Raw genomic sequence first — 21,985 nt, forward strand, 5'->3', positions numbered from 1 at the left:
ATGTGCCTGCATCGACTTTCTGCCTGGCTCATCCTCGTGGCCTATGGGCTCCTGATGCTCCTCATCCAGGGCCAGGGTGAGGCTGCCATGGGGAGGGTGGTAGAGACCAGGTTGGATCTGCCAAAGTGCACAGACACAGGGCCTGAGCCTAGGGGGAAGGCACCAGGGCGGGGGAGTTGGTGGAGTAGACAGATGAAGGGGATGAGGGGCAGGAGGGTGAGCCAGAGAGGGTCAGAGCTGCCTGAGGACACCCCCATGGGGGAGTGAGCTAGTGGGAGGGGATTGTGAGGAGCACAGTATGGGCATGTCAGAAGCCTCCTTGCAAAGCAACATAGATAGAGGACTTCCCCTCCCATGTGTGGCTGTGGCTGTAGCTACTACTCACCCTTGGATAATAACAACAGCAATAAGAAGAGTTTGCTGGTAACATTTGGCTCTGAGTGTGTTGACCCCTTGGCCAGAGATGTGCTGGCCCCTTCTGCAGGGTCCACAGGCAAGGATACTGGTCCTGGAGTTTACAATAGCCCGTGGTACCACTTCTCAATGCTGATCTGAATGACTGCTGGGTTCCCTTCATTGGAATATCAAAGTTGGCTGTCCTTGGATTGTATTCTACAGGAAAGACGAAGCGCTCTGTACCTGCTACAAGTCTCCAGGCCTTTATCAGAAGGTGCTGGCATGAGAGTACCATACCCAGGGAGTGTCAGCAGCCCTGGATCCCTCCCAATACAAAGGCTCCTATTGTGGGTGTTGGTCATTGCCTCAATTTTCCCAGCCTAATCTGCACGAAGGAATCCATGGTCCCTTGTCCCCCTTGGACCACCACTGATAGGCTTCCTCCCTTACCTGGGCCTTAGAGAACCAGAACTTTCTCAGCAGAAAGATTTTTCTGGCTTTACTGAAAGATTCTATTTTCTTTTTAGTATTTATTTTTTTAAAAAAATATTTTATTTTATATTTATGTGGTGCTGAGGATCGCACCCATTGCCTCACGCACGTCAGAGGAGCGCTCTACCTCTGAGCCATATCCCCAGCCCCACTTCCACCCCCAAAAGATTCTGTTTTTAACAGTCTTTTTTCTGTAACTCACATCCAAAAAAAGAAAAAAAAATACTCGAGTCCCGAGAGGGTATAGATTTGCATCCCACAGTCTTCTGCCCACCCAGTCCTGGCCCCTCCACAGGCCCATCTAGGTCTTAAATAGGGTCCAGGTCTTACACACTACTCATCTTTGTCTCTCACCTAAATGGTCTCAAACCCATTTTTTCTAGTGTGACATTTTCCTCATCTGGACACAAGGAAACTTCACTTCACTACGTACATAGTAGAGATTCCTCCTGCTGTTTTATGCAGGGCTTCTCCCCAAAGAAGCAGCTACATTATGTCATCAGACTGTGAGCAGGATTACTTAGCAGACTTTGCCCTTTGTAATTACAAAATCAGGCATTAGTGGCCAGTCACCACATGAGTTACATGGACCACGATCCCTCTGGCAAGGCATTGTGTGGAGACAGCATGTTGGTAGGGACAGGAGTGAGTCTTTGGACTTGGAGGGATGCTGGCCAATTTCCTCCTCTGGTCCTGTGAGTGGCTGCTGCCCTGGCCTGACCTGTACCAGGGAGCATCAAACATGCAGATCCTAGGGGATCTGGTGGGAGAAAAGAGGAGATTTGGAGTTTTTAACTTTTTCTTATGGAAACCAGCTCAGATCTACCACATTCTAGAGTGAGATCTTGAGCCTGTGGGAGGGAAAGCTCCGGTGTTCTAGGAGCTGGGGAGATGTCAGCAATAGCAGGAGGACTGTGGACCTGACTGCCACCTACCTGCACCCTGAAGCACAGAGTGAACTGGGACAGCCAGAGAGCTGCACAGCACCCAAGAGCAGGCCCATTCTAGGGAAGAGAGAAGATTTAAATGCAGCATGCCCAACATCAACCTTTAACAAATATCATGAATTGGACAAGCCAGATATATCTGGCTTAACGTTCCAATGGTTCCTTGCCTTGATCCCCAACTCCAGGCAAGACGAGATTTGTATGGTCTGAACTCATAGCTCCCCTCCTAACACCTGATTCTCCTTTCCTGAATGATGCTTTTTTATGTCATTTCTTGTCTTCTCAAGCATGAGATCCTTGAGGATGGGAAACTTTATTTCCACTCCCACAGTCCTCCTAGTGCGTGACATGACCTGGCACAGTGAGTGCAATGGACACTCTTGCCCCATCAGCCCAAAAGACATTCTGCTGGAAGATGGTAGGGCTGAGAAGATGGTGGCAAGTCACAAGAGCCTGGTGAGCCTGGGAGGATAGGCTGTGAGCTGGTCGAGTGATAGTGGTGGTGGGGATAGGCACTAGGGATGGGCAGAAAGATTCTGAAGTGAATTTTGACAGATCAGGCTCCCTCAACAAGGCTGAGCTGAGGAGGGCCAACCAGGACCAGTGCTGTAGGTCAGCAGCTGATTGATGAGACCTGATCCTGAAGTACATCTCTCTGCCCACAGGCCAGGACTCAGTCAGCCCCATCCGGATGACTCACACCGGGCAGGTGCGGGGCAGCCTCGTTCACGTGAAGGCAACAGATGTGGGGGTCCACACCTTCCTGGGAATTCCCTTTGCCAAGCCACCTGTAGGACCACTGCGCTTTGTAGCCCCTGAGCCACCTGAAGCTTGGAGTGGTGTGAGGAATGGGACCTCCCACCCGGCCATGTAAGCTTACCAGGGATCTGGGTAACCTCAGGGTTGTGGTGGGGGTGGGTACTCCAAGCCCTGGGCCAGGCTGCAGTGGCTCTTTCATCTAAACTGCACTGCAAGGCCTGGGGCTGTAGACCAGTGCTAATGCGTTTTTAGCAACCTAATGCACTGGCTTTGAAACCCAGGCCCTAAGTAAACAAATATATAAAAATATATCCCTCTGCATTGGGGCAATTCCCACATTCATTTTTCCAATGCAGGAGTAACTTTGACAGGCTCCTGCCTCAGGGTGTGGAACCCAACAGGCATTAGCTTCAGGTGCTGAACACAAAAGCAGAAACACATATCCCTGGATTTGGCTTACTCCAGGTGTTCTCTCCCACCAGGGGAGATGTGTCTGGGAGAGGGTTGGCTTGGCTCTCTGAACCTATAAAAGACCTTGACTCTAGCAGTTGATGGTGCAGATCTCTCAGGAGGGCAACAGTGGTGGCTCCTTGGGGACCCCACCCACAGGGCCAAGGGAAAGGGCCATGTGCTTACAGCTGGAGACTCAGTGGAGGGGTGAGGTTTTCTGAGAGTCTCAAGTTGGGCTGTGGGATGCCCCATTACCCTTCTGTGAGAACTAACCTCCATCCACTCAGGCACCAGCTGTGTGGGGACACCCATGCTGTTCCAGGCCTGAGTGGAGATAGTAATAAATAGTGACTGTCAACAGGGGCAGCCAGTATTTCCCAGACAGGGCCCTAGAGTCAGGATTGCCCAGCCTCAGAAGGAGGTGGAATCAAGTGCTCAACAATCTTGAGGCCTCCCTGGGGGTCTGGAATCCATCCCTGCTTCCCCCGAGCCTATGGCCTGGAACTCAGTGGGAAATGACTTGAAAGAAGGATCATGTGAGGCCAGGCATCAGTTAAGGCAGGGAGTGAGGTTGTCTGGGATCCAGTCAGGACCTGAGGTCTGAATTGACCACTGCTCAGCCCCTGGAGTAACTGTATTCCGTTGTCACCAGGTGTCTGCAAAATGCAGATGCATTGAATCTAGAGGCTCTGAACCTAGGGACTATAAACTTGCCTCCCATCCCCATGTCAGAGGACTGCCTGTACCTCAGCATCTACGCGCCTGCACATGCCCGTGAGGGCTCTAACCTGCCTGTGAGTGTTAAGTCATGGTCAGTTGAAGGGTGGGAGAACATTTTTTGGGAGAACATTAGAAGTGGGCTTAGGATATGGTTCAAGGTAGAGAGCTAGCACAATGCTGTGAAGACCTTGGATTGACCCCAAGTACTACATAACAATACCAACGACACTGGAAGACACAGGTTCAGCTGGCCACCACTGTGAAGTGAATTACCATGAAAAGTTTCTCACTATCAGCTCCAAGAAGGCCTCTTATGCAGGCAGGAATCTGACCTAGGCATGGAGTCAAAGAGCCCTGGATGCTCTCAGAGGCCAGGTGTTCTAAGCCAATGATCAACTCACCAGCTTGTATTCAGGAGATCCATTCAAATGCACAAATGATGCACTTTGAGATCACTAAATTCCATGACTATGGATTATTTTTGGGAGCAGATATTAGATGACACTTTAAATTAATGTTCAAGTGGGATAATCACAGACATCAATTTTCTTTTCTTTTATACTAGTTCTGAGAGGAAGAGATCCACATTCTACCTCCTGGTTAGACTCCAAAAATATGAGAGGACTGATCTTCCAAATTGAACTTACTCTGTCACCAATACCCTAGGTCATGAGGTCCTACTAGCATTCTGTGTGGGTAGCTCAACAAGTCAAAATGGTGTTCAGAGTAGGGCTTCAGCCAGGATGGAGTGGGCAGGGTGTCTGCCACATGGTATATCTCCTGATTTCCCAGGTGATGGTCTGGATCCATGGTGGTGGCTTGGTGATGGGCTCAGCTTCCATGTTTGATGGTTCTATTCTGGCAGCCATTGAAAATGTACTGGTGGTCAGTATTCAGTATCGCCTGGGAGTTCTGGGCTTCTTCAGGTGAGCCTGGGGCAGGGATGGTCCATGGGGGCTGAGTAGACAGAGGACCATGCAGTGATCATCATCCTTGCATTTCTCAGCACTGGAGACCAGCATGCCACTGGCAACTGGGGCTACCTGGACCAAGTGGCTGCCCTACGCTGGGTCCAGCAGAATATCGCCCACTTTGGAGGCAACCCTGATCGGGTCACCATTTTTGGGGAGTCTGCAGGTGGCACTAGTGTGTCCTCACATGTGGTGTCTCCAATGTCCCAAGGACTCTTCCATGGTGCCATCATGGAGAGTGGGGTGGCCCTGCTGCCTGGCCTCATCACCAGCTCATCTAAAGTTGTCTCCACAGTGAGTATCCTTTACTGCCCACAGCCATATCTGCTGCCTCACCCATCACCTTCAGAGCCTCTGCCTCTCTGTCTGTTCCATGGTAACAAAGACCATGCAGGTGTCTTTGAGACTGGCCACAACCCCAGGGTTTCAGAGGAGCTCAAAGGTCAGAATCCACACACCTCTGCCTCAAGTGTTTGATTTTGCTCTATGTTCTGCAAAGCTGCATCCAGGGATCCTTATCCTCAGAAGACCCGTATAAGCCGGTGTGATGGCTCCTCTGGCTGACACCTGAGCTTCAGGGAAGGTGGAAGAATTTCACACCTGCAGCAGTAAAACAGGGTACACTTTGAGAATTAAAGGGCAACCTGCACAGAGCTGAGATTTAGGCAATACTGCCCTTTCTTTACAGATGGTGGCCAACCTGTCTGACTGTGGGCAGGTAGAGTCAGAGGCCCTGGTGAGCTGCCTGCGGGGCAAGAGTGAACAGGAAATGCTGGCTATTACCAAGGTAGGGCTGAATGGACATTAGTGAGGAGACAGGGGTTATGGTGTAAGGAAAGTACAGTGCTTTCTACTGTGGAACAAGGATCTCATTTCCAGGGCTTGATCTTCTTATATTCTCAGTGTTCTGGATGGGAATCGAGATAAAAATATGCTGAACCAGGTGTAGAATTTATGAATGCATCATGGGTTAGTTAGGATGGGTTGGTGGTAACTTTGGTATCATTAGAAAAGAGACTTTGCTTCCCATAATCATGGACTTTGAATGCCCCCTTAGCCCTTCAAGATGATTTCTGCTGTGGTGGATGGGGCCTTCCTACCCAGGCACCCACAGGAGCTTCTGGCCTCTGCTGATTTTCAACCTGTTCCGAGCATCATTGGTGTCAACAATGATGAGTATGGTTGGCTCCTTCCCATGGTGAGACCCCTCTACAAACCCTCATGATAGTGTCAGGGAGGAGCAGCTTTAGACTTCGTACCTCCTGGATATCCCATCCCCAACTCTAGACTATCATTTCACCACACAGTTCTTGGGCCCACCTGAAATCCAGAAAAACGTAGACAGAGAGACCGTGCGAGCTCTTCTGCACAGAACATCAGCACAGATGGTGAGACTTCTGGGGTCCTGCACCAGACAGAGTGCAGCCAGACACTCTTCCTTTTCAGTAATCCCCAGGAACAAGATAGATCTATGTGCATTTGTGGTGGGACAGCACAGCTTGACACCTTTGCCCTATTCCCAGACACATCCCAAACCCCAATCCCTATGCTTTAGATCCTGCCTCCCTGCCCCAGAGATTGCCTAACCTGACTCTCCCTGATCCCCTGGACTAGATGAAGTTGCCTGCCGAATGTGCTGACCTATTGATGGAGGAGTACATGGGAGACAACGAGGACCCCCACACCCTCCGACTCCAGTTCCAGGAGATGATGGCAGACTTCATGTTTGTGATGCCTGCACTCCAAGTAGCACATGATCAGAGTGAGTGTATCTGAACCTGAATCCTGGTTTCCTAGGAGACAGCTCAGAGCTGTGGGTCCCAGGAGAGGTCTGGTGTCAGGTCCTGACACGTCTTTATCCAGACCCTGTTCCCAGGCACCTGAAGGCCCTCATCTCAGTTAATCCTTATGGCTAGAGTAAGACATAGACATCACATTCATTTTACAGAGGAGGGAACTAAGGGGCACTCAAGGCCTTGCTTGTGACAACATAGCCAAGAAGTCCAAGATATGACTTAACAAAGAGCCTTCCAACTACACCCAGACCCATTTTGGACTTCCACGCCACTGTAAAGATTCAAACAGTGCTGGACCTAGCAATCTTGTCACCAACAGTGACACATCCTGTCCACCCTCCAGGCTCCCATGCTCCTGTCTACTTCTATGAGTTCCAGCATCCGCCCAGCGTGATTAAGGCCATGAGGCCTCCACATGTGAAGGCTGACCATGGTGACGAGTTCATCTTTGTCTTTGGATCCTTCATTAATGGCTTCAGAGGTGAGTTCTCCTTGTTCCACAGGAGCATTCTCATGACTACAGGGTGACAATCACTCTCATGATACAATGAGAAATTGGGGCTAAGAGAGAACATGGGATCCAGTGTCTACCATCTTACAACTCAATGGGTCATTCCAGGGTTAGACCTTTCCCCCTCTAATCTACACTCCTTTCTACCTATTCCCACCCCAAACATGGTGTTTAGCATAGGAGAAGAAGGGGTTGGGTAAAAGCCTAATCATTTCTTAAATGCCTTCACAGTGTCCAAATAAGGAAACTGCTAGGCCAAGGAGGAGCCCAGTGTTGATCCAGTTAAAGGCGAGGAGTAGTAAAGGCAGGTTGGGCAAGCAGAGGGCCTGGCCCTGGGACTGTTGTGATAGGGAAGGGACACAAACCTGGGGCTGGGGTGTTGAGTGTGGCACAGGAGTGGACAGCTGGATGGGGTTAGGCAGGACCTGGACCCTTGCCTTCCTCCTCCCACAGTTGAGCTCACTGAGGAGGAGGAGCTGCTGAGCAGGAGGATGATGAAGTACTGGGCCAACTTTGCTCGAAATGGGTGAGGACACCTGCACCACTCAGCCTCCCGGGCAAGAGCCCTCCACTTCTCCCCTTATCTGAGGTGACCCCATTAGCTATTTTGTGTCCTTCATCACATCCTAGCTCCCTACCCAACAGGATGACCCACAGTAAGACAGGGTGCTTTTGGGGTGCAGGTCACTGTCTCTTCTCACAGTGGTCCAGAGGGTGAGCCATAGTGCTGGGCTACCATGGGAGCCAGCTTCTGTAAAGGAAGGGCAACACAGGCCAGGTTGCTCTGCCCTGTGTGGAATGAGAGTAGTGAGAGGTCATTGCTTTCCTACATCGGGACCCCTTTCCACATTCTCAACACCCCTGTGTGCCTGGCTGGCTGTCCTGTTTATAACTGGGGTGGAAGGTCAGGTCTGAGTTCAAAGGATCTCAGACTGACCCTCGCCCTGCCCTGCTGGGAGGGCATGTGCACAGGAACCCCAACGGAGAGGGCCTACCCCACTGGCCACTGTTCGACCAGGACCAGCAGTACCTGCAGCTGGACATCCAGCCTGCTGTGGGCCAGGCCCTGAAGGCACACAGGCTGCAGTTCTGGACCAAGACCCTGCCTCAGAAGATCCAGGAGCTAAAGGAGGCGGAGGACAAGCACAAAGAACACTAGCTCCCTTGTCAGGAAGAGAGGGGTGTGCTAGGTGTGATGGGGTCTTCCTGTGGTGCCCACACATGCCCACTGAAGAACCAGGGTTGACCCACTCATTCACATAGTTATTTGTCCATATATTCCACCATGGGTCCTCTCTTGTTAGACACACTCAGTAATTCCCAATGCATGCCCACCTTCCTCCTCACCACACTGTCCCTGAGTCCCTCCCTATCTTCCTCCCCTCTCCTTCCCTACAACCCCATCTATGCCCTCTTCCCAGTTGCCACACCCTCCCATGCTGAAGGAAAAGTTTTAGGAAGTGGTGCTGGTACTTTTCTGAACCTCTTGCCCACCTCTCATCAAGTACCCATGTTCTCATACCAGTGGGACCTCTGTAGAAAAGCTGGACACCACAAGCCCCAGGGTTTTACTCCATCAGGCTCCTGTAACAACAACAGCAACAGCAACAGCAACTGCAACAACAACAACTCCAATAATAACCTAGCTCAGTATGATGGCACATGCCCATAACCCAAGCCACTCAGGAGGCTGAGGGAAAAGAATTACATATGCAGCCCAGGCTGGCCACATGGGGAGACCCGAGTGCAAAATAAACTAACAAGTCCTGGGAGAGTAGCTCAGTGGTGGAGTACTTGCCAAGCATGCACAAGGTCCTGGGTTTGATCACAGTACTACCACCAAAATATCAACAAACAAACACAATAAACTGGGTATCTCATAAACAATGCAAATGTGTTGTCTTCTGTGTTGGACGTGACAAGTCCAGAATCAAGTGTTAGCAGATATGTTGTCAGGGGATGTCTTACTTCGGTTTCTAAATGGCACATTCCCACTATGTTCTCACTTGGCAGAAGGGCCAAACAAGTTCTTTTGGGCCTATTTGTCAGTTCCTAAACACAGTCCCCTCCCAATGATTCATCACTTTCAGATTGGCTGGTTTTCTTTCTTTCTTTCTTTCTTTCTTTCTTTCTTTCTTTCTTTCTTTCTTTCTTTCTTTCTTTCTCAATCAAAGCCCAGGTAGTAGACTGATTTTATTAGTTACGCATTTTTTTTTTTTTGTGTGTGTGTGTGTGTTGTTGTTGTTGTTGTTGTTGTTGGGGATGAGCTTAGTGCATTAGAACTTAATGCACTAGTGAGTGCTAGGCAAGCACTCTACCAATTGAGCTCTATTCCCAGCCCATGGAGACTTGCTTTCACTGTATGAATTTGCAGCAAACTTTCAGGACAAACACTTAGATTCCCACATCTAACCCACCCAGGCTACAAACAAAACCAAAGTTCCATATCCCTGAGCCACCTGGGGATTAAATGTCATCCTTCATTAACATTTAAATCTACACACACACACATCTCTTTCTGTCCCAAGGAGGTGACAGGCCCCATACTTATGAGAAGCAGGACTGGGCTTTTCCACTGGCTTCTGGAGCCTGAGCCAGCTGGGTGCATCCTGCAGAACCAAGTGGAGTCCTCAGGATCCTGTCTTCTGAAGTTGCCTCTTACTCTCTGTGAATCTGCAGAACTGTGAACCCAGAACTGTGAATCCTGACACAATCACAACACAGTTTTCCACTTCACCCCCTGCCCCCACATGCCTTAATGCTCTGAGGATCCTTCTTCATTCCACATTTTTACTCTCAGTTTGGGGACCTTTACCAAGAGGTAGATAGCAACTTCCAGATTAGGAAGGAGCACTGTGTTTTTCAGTTGACATAAAGGAGCTTATAACATGGCTATGAACTGGGAAGAGCTGGAATATCTCAACCTCCACAGCCCCAGCTAAAAACTACGTCAGGGGAATACAGAGAGAGCATCTGCCTGGATGGGACCTGGGACAGTGGCTTGGACCACAGTGCATTGGATGGAAAACTTTCAATTAACAATAGATCTTGCTGTTTAGGTAGAATTCAAGGAGAAGCCAAGGACACAGCCACCCAAAAATATTATCATTCCTAGAAAGATACAGGTAAAGACAATTGCTATCCTGGCATTTAGGAATGAACCCAGGCTAGAATGAAGAAGCCAAGGCCTGTTAGGAGAAGGTACTGAAGGTCATCTGAGGTGGAGCCCCACACCCCTTCCTCCAGGAAGTCAGGCAGAGCAGGCACTCCTGTCTCCTGCTGTATTCCCTATGTCCTTGCAGGATTCTAGAAGATTTGACATCTCCTGGTTATGGGCCTGTCTCCCCAGCGGCCCCAGATGCCCAAGAGAGCCCTCCAGGTCCACAGTGCTAGAACCAGAAAGTCCTCAGAATGTTTGTCAGGTGCATAAATAACAGTAAACTCCACCTCAGAGGGACCTGTCCTCAGGGGAAGCCACAGGGTAGGAGGAGAGCAAGTGGAGGGGGGTGGGTTCTTAAGAAGTGTCACAGTTATAGTCACCAGTGTATTTCAACAGAGCAGCCAGGACTGAATAGGGACAGGTTCACACAGATCCTCAGACCAGGACTACAAGGACCTTGGAGGGAACTCAGGAAACTATGAATGCTGAGGGGAAGAAGGATTTCCCAGTAACAAGGGCACAGTCACACTGCCCAGTTTGCTCAGGCAGTCCCCTTCATCCCCCAAGGTCATCATTTCTCACCTGTGGGGGATCTTCATTTTGTGTCCCCTCAGAGAAGCCCTCCTGGCTCCTCCAATTACAGCCCACTGCTCCCTCCTCTCCACCCAACACACTCATGGGCCAGTGTTACGGTTTAGAGAGGGGGTGTCCCCCAAAGCTCATGTGTGAGACAATTCCAGAAAGTTTAGGGGTGACATGATCGGGTTATGAGAGCCTTAACCCAATCATTGATTAATCCCCTGATGAGGGTTCACTGGATGGTAACTGTAGCCTTGGAGGGTGGAGCTGGAGGAGGTGTATCATTGGGGAGTGACTCTGGGGTATGCATTTTGTCTTTGTTGAGTGGAGCTCGCTCTCTCTCTGCTTCCTGGTATGATGTCTTGAGCAGCTCTCCTCCACTACACCCTTCCACCATGAAATTCAGCTTCTCCTTGAGACCTAAGCAATGGAGCTGCTGTCTTTGGAATGAGCCCACTGAAACCATGAGCCCCAAATGAACTTTTCCTTTTCCATGTTGTTCTTGTCAGGTCTTTTGGTCACAATGCAACAAAAGTAGAATAAAAGAGCCAGTGGCTGCTGGGACAGTAAATTAGTGACCCTAGGGGTGAGGAGTGGGTCTCTGAGATCTCAGAGCAGCTCAAAGGGGCACAGCCTTGTCCTGCCCAGTACCCACTGGCTCTGGGAACTCTGTGTGTTAAGAGTAGCTCTTCCAGAGTGGCCAGCTCATAGGATATCACTCATTGGTGTGCCTCCTCCCTGTAGGAACCAAACTTTACCTGGGCCCAGGTCCTTTTCTGTGTGGACATCTGAAGCAGAGCCACCACAACAGCACAGAAACAGCCCTGGGAGCCGACTATATGTCTCTACAGACTTCATGGGCATTGTGGTCTGTGGGGTCCTGCTGCTCCTCCTCCAAGGCCAGAGTGACGCTACAGTTTGGGGTTGGCGGGACCCAGTCTGGAGTCCCATCAGCCAAAGGGTGCAGAGGAAGAGACTGAGGCTGCAGGAGGGTAGGTGACAGGGAGGGGGGAGCTGGTAAAAATGATAGAGGACAAAGGGGTATGTACAGCCACACTGGGCTCCCCCAAATGCCCAGGGTGGCTCCCCTTAAGTGCAGACAGGGTCAGTCGGCCTGATGTCACCACCACCAAGGAGAAGGCAGGTATGAGGGGAGACTGAGGAACCCAGAAGAGCAGGGCCCCCTTCCCTGTCTCTGGACGGGGCATTCAGGACACTGAGTGCTGCTGTGCTGGAGCTCCAGCTGCCAATGGGGAAAACAGCCACTTAGGAACACCTACCTGCTGCCATTTGGCTCTAGGTCATGCCTTTGGCGAGAGGGGTGACCTGGCCCTCTCAAAGGGGCTCCAGGCAAGGTTACTTGTGTTTGGGAGAACTACAGAAAGCCCCAGGCACTGTGTCCTAAAAGGGATCTAGGAAGTCACTTTATGTACCTGAAATAAAAAATGGTATATGGCATGGCCATTAGGGCAAAGATAATGGGGCTCTGAGACTACAGGCAGCATCCAGGCTCTCGTCAGATTTAGGCAATGTTGGCAGGATGCCTGGGCTGTCCTTGGTCCTTGATCCTCTCCCTTATAGGCTTCTACTGTGGAGCCCCCTTATTTGCTGCTAATCCTCTGCACTCTGCCCAGGAGGAGTCCACACTCAACTCTCCCCATGGCACACCCACAGAGGGACTTTCCCTCTTCCCTACTGTTGACCAGGCTCCTCTCAAAAGTCAATAGGACTTTCTAGAAAAGGAGAGCTGCCCAATCTCACTCTTGGCTGCCATTATAAATATTGTTTTGGCTTCACCCATCAGAAAAAATCATTAACAAGTGACAACAGAGCATTGATTTGGGTTTCACCCTCTTCTGTCCTCTGCAGTTCTGACTACTTCAGAAGGCCTCAGGGTCTTACACACAATACCCAGGACTTTATGTATATGTGTGTATATATGGGTGAGTGTGTGTGTGTGTGTGTTTGTGTGTGTGTAATAGAGAGAGAGAATGAAGGGGAGAGAGAGAGATATTATTTTTTTCTCATGCCTGGTCTCCATCTAAATGACCACAACTCACCCTCTGGGCACCATGCTTTCCCCTTCATAACACAAGAGTCACCTCAGACTCTTACATGGTGCAACTTCCTCCACCATCGTGTGGAAAGGATGATGTACTATTGACTTAGCAAGACTCTGATCAGGGACATTTTAGCAGACTTAGTCCATTGCTATCACAACACACACCTGAGGCATCTGGGATGCTGTCTGTGTACATTACATGAAAAGAAATTTCACCCAGTAAGGAATTCTGTGTAGGCAGCCTGTTACTGGGAAGAGGTGCGTAACACCCATGCCCCCTTTTTGGTACTGAGTGAAGCCCCAGGTTGCTTTACCTCTGAGCCATGTCCCCCAGCCCTTTTCATTGCATTTTGATACAACATCTCACTAAGTTGCTTAGGGCCTTGCTAATTTGCTGAGGCTGGCCTCAGCCTCCTGAGTCACTGGGATTACAGACATGCATGTGCCTTTCGACTTGGAACATATCACAGTTCATTTTGGGGTGCTAAAACAATAGAACTGACCTGACACTGGGTGATGTATAAAGAAAATAGATTTACTTACCTATGCCCAGGGGACCCTCTGTGGTTTGATCTTGGTTAAGAACTTTTGGCTATGTCATAACTTGGTAATGGCATGACATCTTAAGACTTTGTGGAAGATAGAACACATGGTGAGAGAGGCAGAAATAGACAGTGAAGAGGAAGACTTGCCTTTTAAAAAACTTTTGTATTAGTTATTGATGGACTGTTATTTGTTTATATGTGGTGGTGAGTATCAAACCCAGTGCCTCCCACGTGCTAGTCAAGTGCTCTACCACTGAGCCACAACCCCAGCCCCAGACTTGCTCTTTTAGAAAAATGTATACTCATCTAAAAGGAATTAATCCACTCCTGTGAGAGCTAATCCACTTGAAAGACTAGCATTAGTCTCTTTACAGGGCAGTCCTGAGCCAATCACTAGGTCCTACATCTGAAAGGTACCACCCCACTGGTGTTCTGTTATCCATGATAGCAACCTTTGTGGGGCAAACCATAGCCAAAACATACCATTCTGCCCCCCAACCCCGCCCCCCAAGGTTCACATCCTTCTTTCAATAGAAAATGCAGTCATTCCATGTCTATAGTCCTCAAAGGCTGAAGCCTTGCCAGCATGACTCCAAAGTGCAAAGCCCAAGTCTCATCTGAAACTCACAGGAAATGACTTCCAACAAGTTACATGGTTTCAGGATACAGCCTTGAAACAGGCCCATTGCAAATATTTCTGTTCCCAAAGGAGGAACAGCAAGTAGAAAGGGCTCCCAGACCCCCCAGCAAGTCTGAAAACAACCAAAGAAGACACTAGATCTCCAAACTCCGAGTCCAGCCTCCTAGACACAGGGCAGGGTACTGGTCCCCAGGGCCTCACGCAGCCCTGCCCTGGGGTGATGCTGGTTGCAGCCCACATGGCTGCTCTCTTGGGCTGCATGCCATGGCCTGTGGCTTTCCTAGGCTGGCATTGACCATACCAGTGGCTCTAAACTTCTGGGGTCTCAAGAGCAGTGGTCCCACTCTCATGGCCTCATAGGCATTCTGGTGAAGAATCTTTGTAGTGGCTCCACCCCAACAGCAGGGCCTCCAGAACTTTCCTTTGAACCCCCAGGAAAAGCTGCTATGCCAGCAGAGCCCTTGGATTCTCTGCACCTACAAAATGGCACCACTTGGGCCACCAAGGTCTGTTGCTTGCTCCCTTTGGAGCAGCATCAGGAGTCATGCCTTCTACCATGCGGCCAGCGCAATGGTTTCATTAATGAGGTTCTTGGCATAAAAGTTAGCTAGTGAGATCGAAATAAACACACAGACTCAGTTACCTTTTTCTATGATCAGGTCCAAGACGGCTCCCCTCTCTGGTTTCCTCCTCTAACCGCCCGGCAGGGCAGCAAGGATTACTCAGGGCTAGCAGGAGAGAGAGAGAGCGAGCACGCCAGGGAGTAGCCTTTTATTGGGGAACAAGAAATTCAGGGGAGAATTCCATCCAATGAAGGTTGAAGGGGGGCCGCACTCTAAGGTCAGGGTCAGTGATTGGGCCTCCGGGGTCAGTGGTCAGTCCCACCCCCACACGGACAGTTTCTCTCAACAGGAGAGGGCCGGGAAAGCTCTGACACAGCCAGAGCACCTCAGACCCTAACCGGGAGTCACCCAGTCACGTGTGAGAATGGCTCCCGACAATACCTGGGCTCTCTTGAACCATGTTTGGACAGACCCAGAGCATTTTTCTAGAACACAAGGAGCAGAATCCTGAGACAATGCTGGGGCCCCTTCCATGGCCTTCAGGGCTCCTGATGGAAGGGCACCTGGAAGATTATTGTAGGCCTCAGGCCTTCTCTCCCGTGGTTTTGAAGCAGAGAGCCTGGCTCCTTCCCACCCATGGTACTGTCTTTCCCATCCTCTATATTTTCACCCAATCTCCCATTTTGCTCTTTCGGTGGGCAGACTGGGACATTTCCAGTGTTTTATGCTGTGGTTGCCTTTGTCAAGTATCATTGTAAATCTCAATGAAAGTGACCAAAAATAGCCACACTACTCCTTCTATATTTTGCCTAGAAATACACTCTGAGTCCTCTAGGTCTTCAATCTTTTTTGTTTTTTTTTTTTACATTTGCACAAAATGTAATATTGTAGCAACAGTACTGAGGTTGATTGTTACAGACTATTAAACTCTGTGTATCAAATGGTTATATCTTAGTTATTCATTCAGAACATTGGTCCAATAATAAAAAATAGAGAACACCATCTGGAAATTTTTCTCATTCAATGTTCAGAGATAACAGGGTTAACCATTTTTCCATTATTTTCTGCAGATAAGTCCTTATTCACACTGAAGTCTGAAGGCAATTAAATAGTGGCATTTTTCCAAGCTACTGTATGAATAGGAAGCTGAAGGCCACCACTACACAGCATACTGCAACATTAGGACTTCGTTACCAATTCTGGCACATATCCAAAATATTCCCAATAGTGCAGTTTTATTTCTGTCAAGGAAGCTGGGTGCCAAGGACTGGATATAAGCTCAGGTACATATAAGCATAAAGATTACAGTCAACAGCCTCTGAAAATTGAAAATAGCAGATATAGTGAGGCCAGCCGCATCACCCTTCCAGGCCCAAGGCGGAAGAGGCGTGCACAACCCACAGGCCCTTCTCTAGGTTTTCAATCTTATATTTAGCCTTCCATGGCATCTTTAGGCATGAATACAGTGTAGCCAAGTGTTTGCAGTGATCAAAGGGAGCCTTTCTTCTAATTTCCACAGATGGCTCCCACTTCCTTCTGAAGCCTCCTTAGGATGGCCTTTACTAAGCACATTGCTATCAGCATTCTGAACATGACGACTTAACCAATCCCTAGGAGGTTCTAGCTTCTTCCTAGTCTCTTTGTTGTCTGAATCTCACCAGGATTTATTTTTTTTAGGTGATTTCTTTTTTTTATTGGTTATTCAAAACATTACAAATATTGCAGAATTACATTGGTTACACATCCACATTTTTACATAATACCATAATAGTAACTGTTGTATTCTGCTACCTTTCCTATCCTCTACTATCCCCCCTCCCCTCCCCTCCCATCTTCTCTCTCTACCCCATCTACTGTAATTCATTTCTCTCCTTATTTTTTTTCACCAGGATTTCTGACAATTCTCCATGTACAGCAGAACAAGACTTTTCTTTCTTTTTCATTCTCCAACTTCTTTTGTTATTGTTGTAGAGGGGATTTAACCCCAGGGAACTGAAACACTGAGCCATATCCCCAATCCTTTTTATTTTATTTTTTAAAAAATTTATTTATATTTGTTTCTAAAAATTATATGTTTGTTATGTATGACCACAGAATGCATTGCAATTCATATGAAACACATAGAGCACAATATTTCCTATCTCTGGTTGTATACAAAGTAGAGTCACACATTGCTTTCCTAAATCAGGAAATTTTACTGATACTCAATGCTCCTGCCAGCCTGGCCACCTGGCCTAACCAAATGGGTAGGTAAGGGTAAGGGTGATGGTAAGTCTGAACATAGCAGGTTTCAGAATGACCCTCACCCCACACTGCTAGAAAGGAGTGTGCATAGGAACTTCAATGGTGAGGGCTTGCCCCACTGGCCACTGACCAGCTGTATCTGCAGCTGGACATCCAGCCTGATGTGGGCCTGACCCTGAAGGCCTACAGATTGCTGTTCTGGACCAAGACACTGCCTCAGAAGATTAAGGAGCTAAAGGGGGCTTAGACAGCACACAAAGCTCTAGCTCCCTGTTCAGGGAGGAAGGATGGGCTACATGCAGTTGGGGACTGCCTATGTTGTCCTCTGTTTCTCACCAGAGCCAGGGTTGGCCCTCTCATTCACAGAGTCATTCATCTGCGCTTCATTTGTCCATTCAGCCAACACTGATGAAGAACTCACCTCATGATGCTCATTGCCCAGGCTGCCATGAGTCCTCTCTCACTAGACACACTCAGTCAATCCCCCAGGAAGCTGTGGATGTGTAAGCCCAGTGGATGGCCACTGTCTTCCACTGGGCCTGAATATACTCCAAATCGGGCCTGAGTATACTCCTCCCTTTCTCACATCCCCAACCACCTAGACACTCTTCAAAGGAGGGCTATGCTGTGAGAATGTTGCCCACACCTGAGTGTCAAAATCCCACATCTACTTCTCAGCAAGTCTCATGTATGGTCATCTCTGACATTGACCAATAACAGACTAGACTAGAAAATCTCTTCACCTAAATCCCTAATATCATTCCACATTCAGACTGCTGTAACAAATATCCACAAAGTGGGTAGCTTATGAAGAACAAAAACTTCTTCAGAGTTTCCAAGGTTATTTCCAAGTCAAGATGCCCAGCCTGGCATGGTGGCACACACCTGTAACTCCGGCAACTCAGGAGTCTGAAGAAGAAGGATCACAAGTACAAGGCCAGCCTCAGCAATTTACCGAGACCCTCTCCGAAAGAACACTCGCAAAGTGCAAGGACCACACTACACATCGGAATCCCACACGAGAGATTTATTGTCAGTAGCATGGAGCAAACTGACAAGGCTGTCCTTCCTGGGACAGCAGCAACAAGCGTGCTAAGGGGTTGCATCATGGGCTTTGGTGGGGTGAGCCTTTTATCAAGCACATTCAGAATTGAAGCCTGGAAGTCCCTGAATAAAATGGCTCCTAAATCAAACCTGGGGAGTCCCTATATAAAAATGGCTCCCGATCTCAAATGGCAGATTTGGTGCCAATATCTCATGCCAATATTCCTCCATTGTTATTTTCATAGATGTGGGATTGTGGGGGGACATGATTGTCTTATGTAATTCTTCCTGCTGATTAAGAACACAGAATATCATTCCTATAAAGGGAGTCAGGGAGGGTTTTAGGTGGGGCCAGAGTCTCTGGAGTTGGAGCAATTGACCATGAGTCATAGGGCTCTGTCTTGGAGTCAGGGGCTGGTAGTTTTGAAGGAGAAGAAGTTGATTGACCAACTGTAGGTAAAATTTGTATCTGATCTTGCAGGAACTCCTGGAGGCAATTTTACAAGCATGGTCTGAAAGGAACATAAAGAGGACTAATAGTGGTTCTATAGGGTAGAGAAGTCAAGGCCACACTAGTCTGCACATTCCCCAAGGGGACTGTTGTCGTACTTGCTGTTTCCTCTTTTCTAGCTGCTCTAATAGTTGTTTTTCTCTTGTTCTTCCTACCCCTGACTGGTGGACATAGAACAGCACTGCTCCTGTAGGTATAGGCAGAGGCCTCCTTTCTCTGTTCTTAATACGTCCAGTCCACAGCGGTTTTGTAGAACCACAGAGGCTAAGGAGTCCAGTTGATTCTGGAGAGTTACTATAGATTTGGCTACCTGCTGGGTTATCCCTTATCAGCTGACTGGAGAGCTGTTGAAAGTGGGAGATAGATGTGGTTATTCCTGCCCTTCCTGTGGCTAGGCCTGCTGTAACCCCAGGCTGGCTTGTAGGGAAACAAATGGAATAGCCCATTTGTGTCAAGGGCTCATATGAGTACAGACTTACTAAGGAGCTCTTTAGCCTAGAAGACCTGCTATTAAATGAGAGAAGCCAATAATCTCTTTCCAGTAAGTATGAGGGCTGAGAATTTGTCCCCATAACAATGTAGGAGAGGACAAGGCCTTTTGTTTGGCAATATAAATCTTTAATATAGCCAGAGTTATCAGGAATATAAATACAACATTAACTTTCTTAAAAATTTTTTTAGTTGTAATTGGACACAATAACTTTATTTTATTCAATTATTTTTTTATATGGTGCTGAGGATCGAACTCTGATTATCGCACATGCTAGGGAAGCTCTCTACTGCTGAGCACCAGCCCCAGCCCAACATTTAACTTTAATATCATGGATGTCAAACCTCTCAAGGTGGAGTTAAGCTATTTAAAGTCAACTGATTCTGTAAAATATCTATTTTTATTACTTAGGGCTGGATACTCATACTAGTGAATTTCAAGCCTACATGTTTAGGTTAGGAATATCTGTAGGCCTTAATACTAAAAACTTCTGGCTTTGGCAGTTTCTCTAGATTTTTATCAGACATTCTGACCTAATCATCTCTCTTTTTCAGCCTGCAATCTTATATGTTCTTGGGGCGAACAGACGTGTATATCTTAGGTGAAGTATTCTAGCTCTTAAGCTGATCTTTGCCTCTTTCTTAAATATCATTTTACAAAGTCAGCATATATTGTCTCTTTTTGAAGTCCATTTTGTAAGGTCAGAAAGCAGTGACCAATAGGAGGCAGATTTAAAAGGCTGCTGAATGAAGCTTTATTGAGATTTTGCTCCAGGGCAAACCCTCAGATCAACTGGGCAGGTCCAAGGAGAAGTGAGCGGGTCTGGACCAGACTGAAATTTTTATTGGGATTTAGTAAGGGAGGACTTAGGACAGGAAAGGGGGGTGTTTAGTTTCTCTGGTCCTACTGAGGTTGGCTGGGGGAGCTTGCTAAGATCCAGGATTGGTCTGGAAACCCCGTTTATTGACAGGTGGTTCTGTCAGTGTTGATTGGTGGTTCTTAATCACCTCATACTGACCTAACATCCTGGCCTTTTTGATAATATATGGAAGCAACTTACATTTGGCTACTTCCTGCTGGCTAGGGTCCCTGGGGGAAGGGGACAGTTCAGGTGTTGGCTTGGTAGAGAGGCGACTATAGGGGTGTAGAGGCATCAGGTTGTAGGTCACTCTGGCAATTTCATCTTTGTGGTTTTGGCAAACTTGAGGAGGCAGGGAGCAGTCATTAATAGGAGTCCTATTACTAATATAGGAGTGAGAATGGGAGTCAGCCACATAATGAGGGTTGAGTTTAGCAGCCTGGACAAGGGTCATTTGATTGTTGCTGTTTAAGTCTTTTACCCAAACAAAGGGACTGGGTCGATATTTGTTTCGATCAATTCAGTTTCACTGATATAATAGCAGCATTCTGCTTTCAGGAATAGATAGGTTTCTCCTTTGTCTGCCATCAGGACATCTAGGACTTGAAGGTTCTGTATTAAAACTTGAGCAATAGATATGATTTTCCTTTGTAGGGACGCGAGAGAGGTGGCCGAAACCTCTACCACTTACCCAACTTGTTGTTCAAGCTTCTGAGTAGTGATTACTGCATAACCAAGTCCTCTAGCCCCTAGTCCAGAGATAGTGAGTGAGGAGGCCAGAGAGAGTCCAACTACTACTGTTAGAAAGATGGCCCGTCTTGTCCTGGAAAGGGAGAGAGTAGCAAGTCATATTAATTCAGCCTCACTGTACAGAATTAATTTAGGGATCAAGATGGAAGGAATATAAAAAGCAAAGGGCATGTTAAGGCTTCGATTTTTTGTGAGGGTATCATTGCACCAGAAAAAGAACCCCAGCAGAGCAAAGTTTGGGAAAGAGATTTGAATGATCTGTTCACAGGGTGCTGAATCAGAGGAAGATTAGCAGAAGGGGAAATTCCCTGATGAGTTATGAAAAAGAGGGGCTTCCTTAATGGCTGGAGAGGGGGCCATTGGAGTATGGTTGAGGATTTTGAGAGGAAGATCAATGGGGATCGAGTTAACAGAGTATGATCTAAACCTGCCAGAGGAAGCAGTCTGAAATATTATTAAATTTGGATAAATTGAGAAGATGAAGGCCCTTAACATATTAGGGTCATGCATGAGAAAGGGTCACCTTTAGGAAGGGCAACTGCATCCAGCTGGTGTTGGAGTTCCTTCTCTTGCTCCTGGATGGTTTTGTGAATTTGAGGAAACATTTGTATGTAAGTTCTCCAGATTCTGATAGAGGCTGAGGGGTGCTTGGAAAACCCCAAGAATAAAATTTACCACCAACGCTGGTAGCCCAACTTGGGTCCTGTGGTTCCTAAAGAGTTAATTTGGTGTATGCTTGTTTCTTTTACCAAGGCTGATCTAGGAAGCATTTCTTACATGAATTATAAGGGCACCCAGCATAGGTGTTAATTCAGCCCTTACCAGATTCCTCAGTTTGTTCTAATATGAAGCATAGCATTGCTGCACATAGGTGGGACAAGGGGGCTCAGTTGAATCCAGTAATGTTAAGGGTGACCACCTATTGCAGCCAATGGAAGGACAATCGCCTTGACCCATAAACTGAGATCAGGTGGTACCATCCTGGTGCCATGTCTCTTGGATGTAGAAGAACCATCTGTGGGTTGGATAGAAGCTTGAGAGGAGTAATGATTATTAAAAGCAAGAGAGGGTTGGACAAGAAATCTTGAGTTTGGTGGGCCCCAGTGTGCTGGAAGTTCAGGAGAGAATATTTGGAATAGGCCCTTTTTTTAAGGCAGGAGACATGGTATCAGGGGGAGTGGCCCAAAAGGTTGGGCACCGATAGGGCAGTAAGTATGACCGTACAGGGTGTTGTACAGTCCAATGATAGAGGATGCAGTTCCCGAAGACTGTTTCACCCTGTAGAAGAGGGTCTGATTCAGTTTGTGGCTGTACTGGGATTGAGGCAATGGATGGCCCAGGAAGGCAACAGTCTACATGTTCCCTTAGGAGTTTGTGTAGAAGTATGAGATAGGGCAGGAAGGACACAAGAGGAGAAGGAATGTGTGGAAAGGAATGTGTGGTTGATTAAGAAAGGGCACCCATAGAGTAGCTCAAAGAGGCACAGGCCTGAGGGA

The 21,985-nt window shown here is 48.0% G+C and overlaps 1 protein-coding gene and 1 pseudogene across 1 annotated transcript; one reads left to right on the plus strand and one right to left on the minus strand.

Annotated features, from left to right (window-relative positions):
• On the plus strand, nucleotides 1-8,201 carry LOC143383231 (cocaine esterase-like). Its single transcript, XM_076837568.2, has 12 exons — nucleotides 1-76; nucleotides 2,501-2,705; nucleotides 3,697-3,838; nucleotides 4,557-4,690; nucleotides 4,771-5,029; nucleotides 5,424-5,522; nucleotides 5,793-5,933; nucleotides 6,043-6,123; nucleotides 6,350-6,497; nucleotides 6,875-7,012; nucleotides 7,496-7,568; nucleotides 8,015-8,201. The coding sequence occupies exons 1-12, from the start codon at nucleotides 1-3 to the stop codon at nucleotides 8,199-8,201; spliced, it is 1,683 nt and encodes a 560-aa protein (XP_076693683.2).
• Nucleotides 8,202-15,718: 7,517 nt separating this feature from the next.
• On the minus strand, nucleotides 15,719-17,211 carry LOC143383232 (protein kish-A pseudogene; annotated as a pseudogene).
• Between the last annotated feature and the right edge of the window lie 4,774 nt (nucleotides 17,212-21,985).

Source organism: Callospermophilus lateralis, chromosome 18, assembly GCF_048772815.1.
Source record: "Callospermophilus lateralis isolate mCalLat2 chromosome 18, mCalLat2.hap1, whole genome shotgun sequence".
NCBI classification, from domain to species: Eukaryota; Metazoa; Chordata; class Mammalia; order Rodentia; family Sciuridae; genus Callospermophilus; species Callospermophilus lateralis.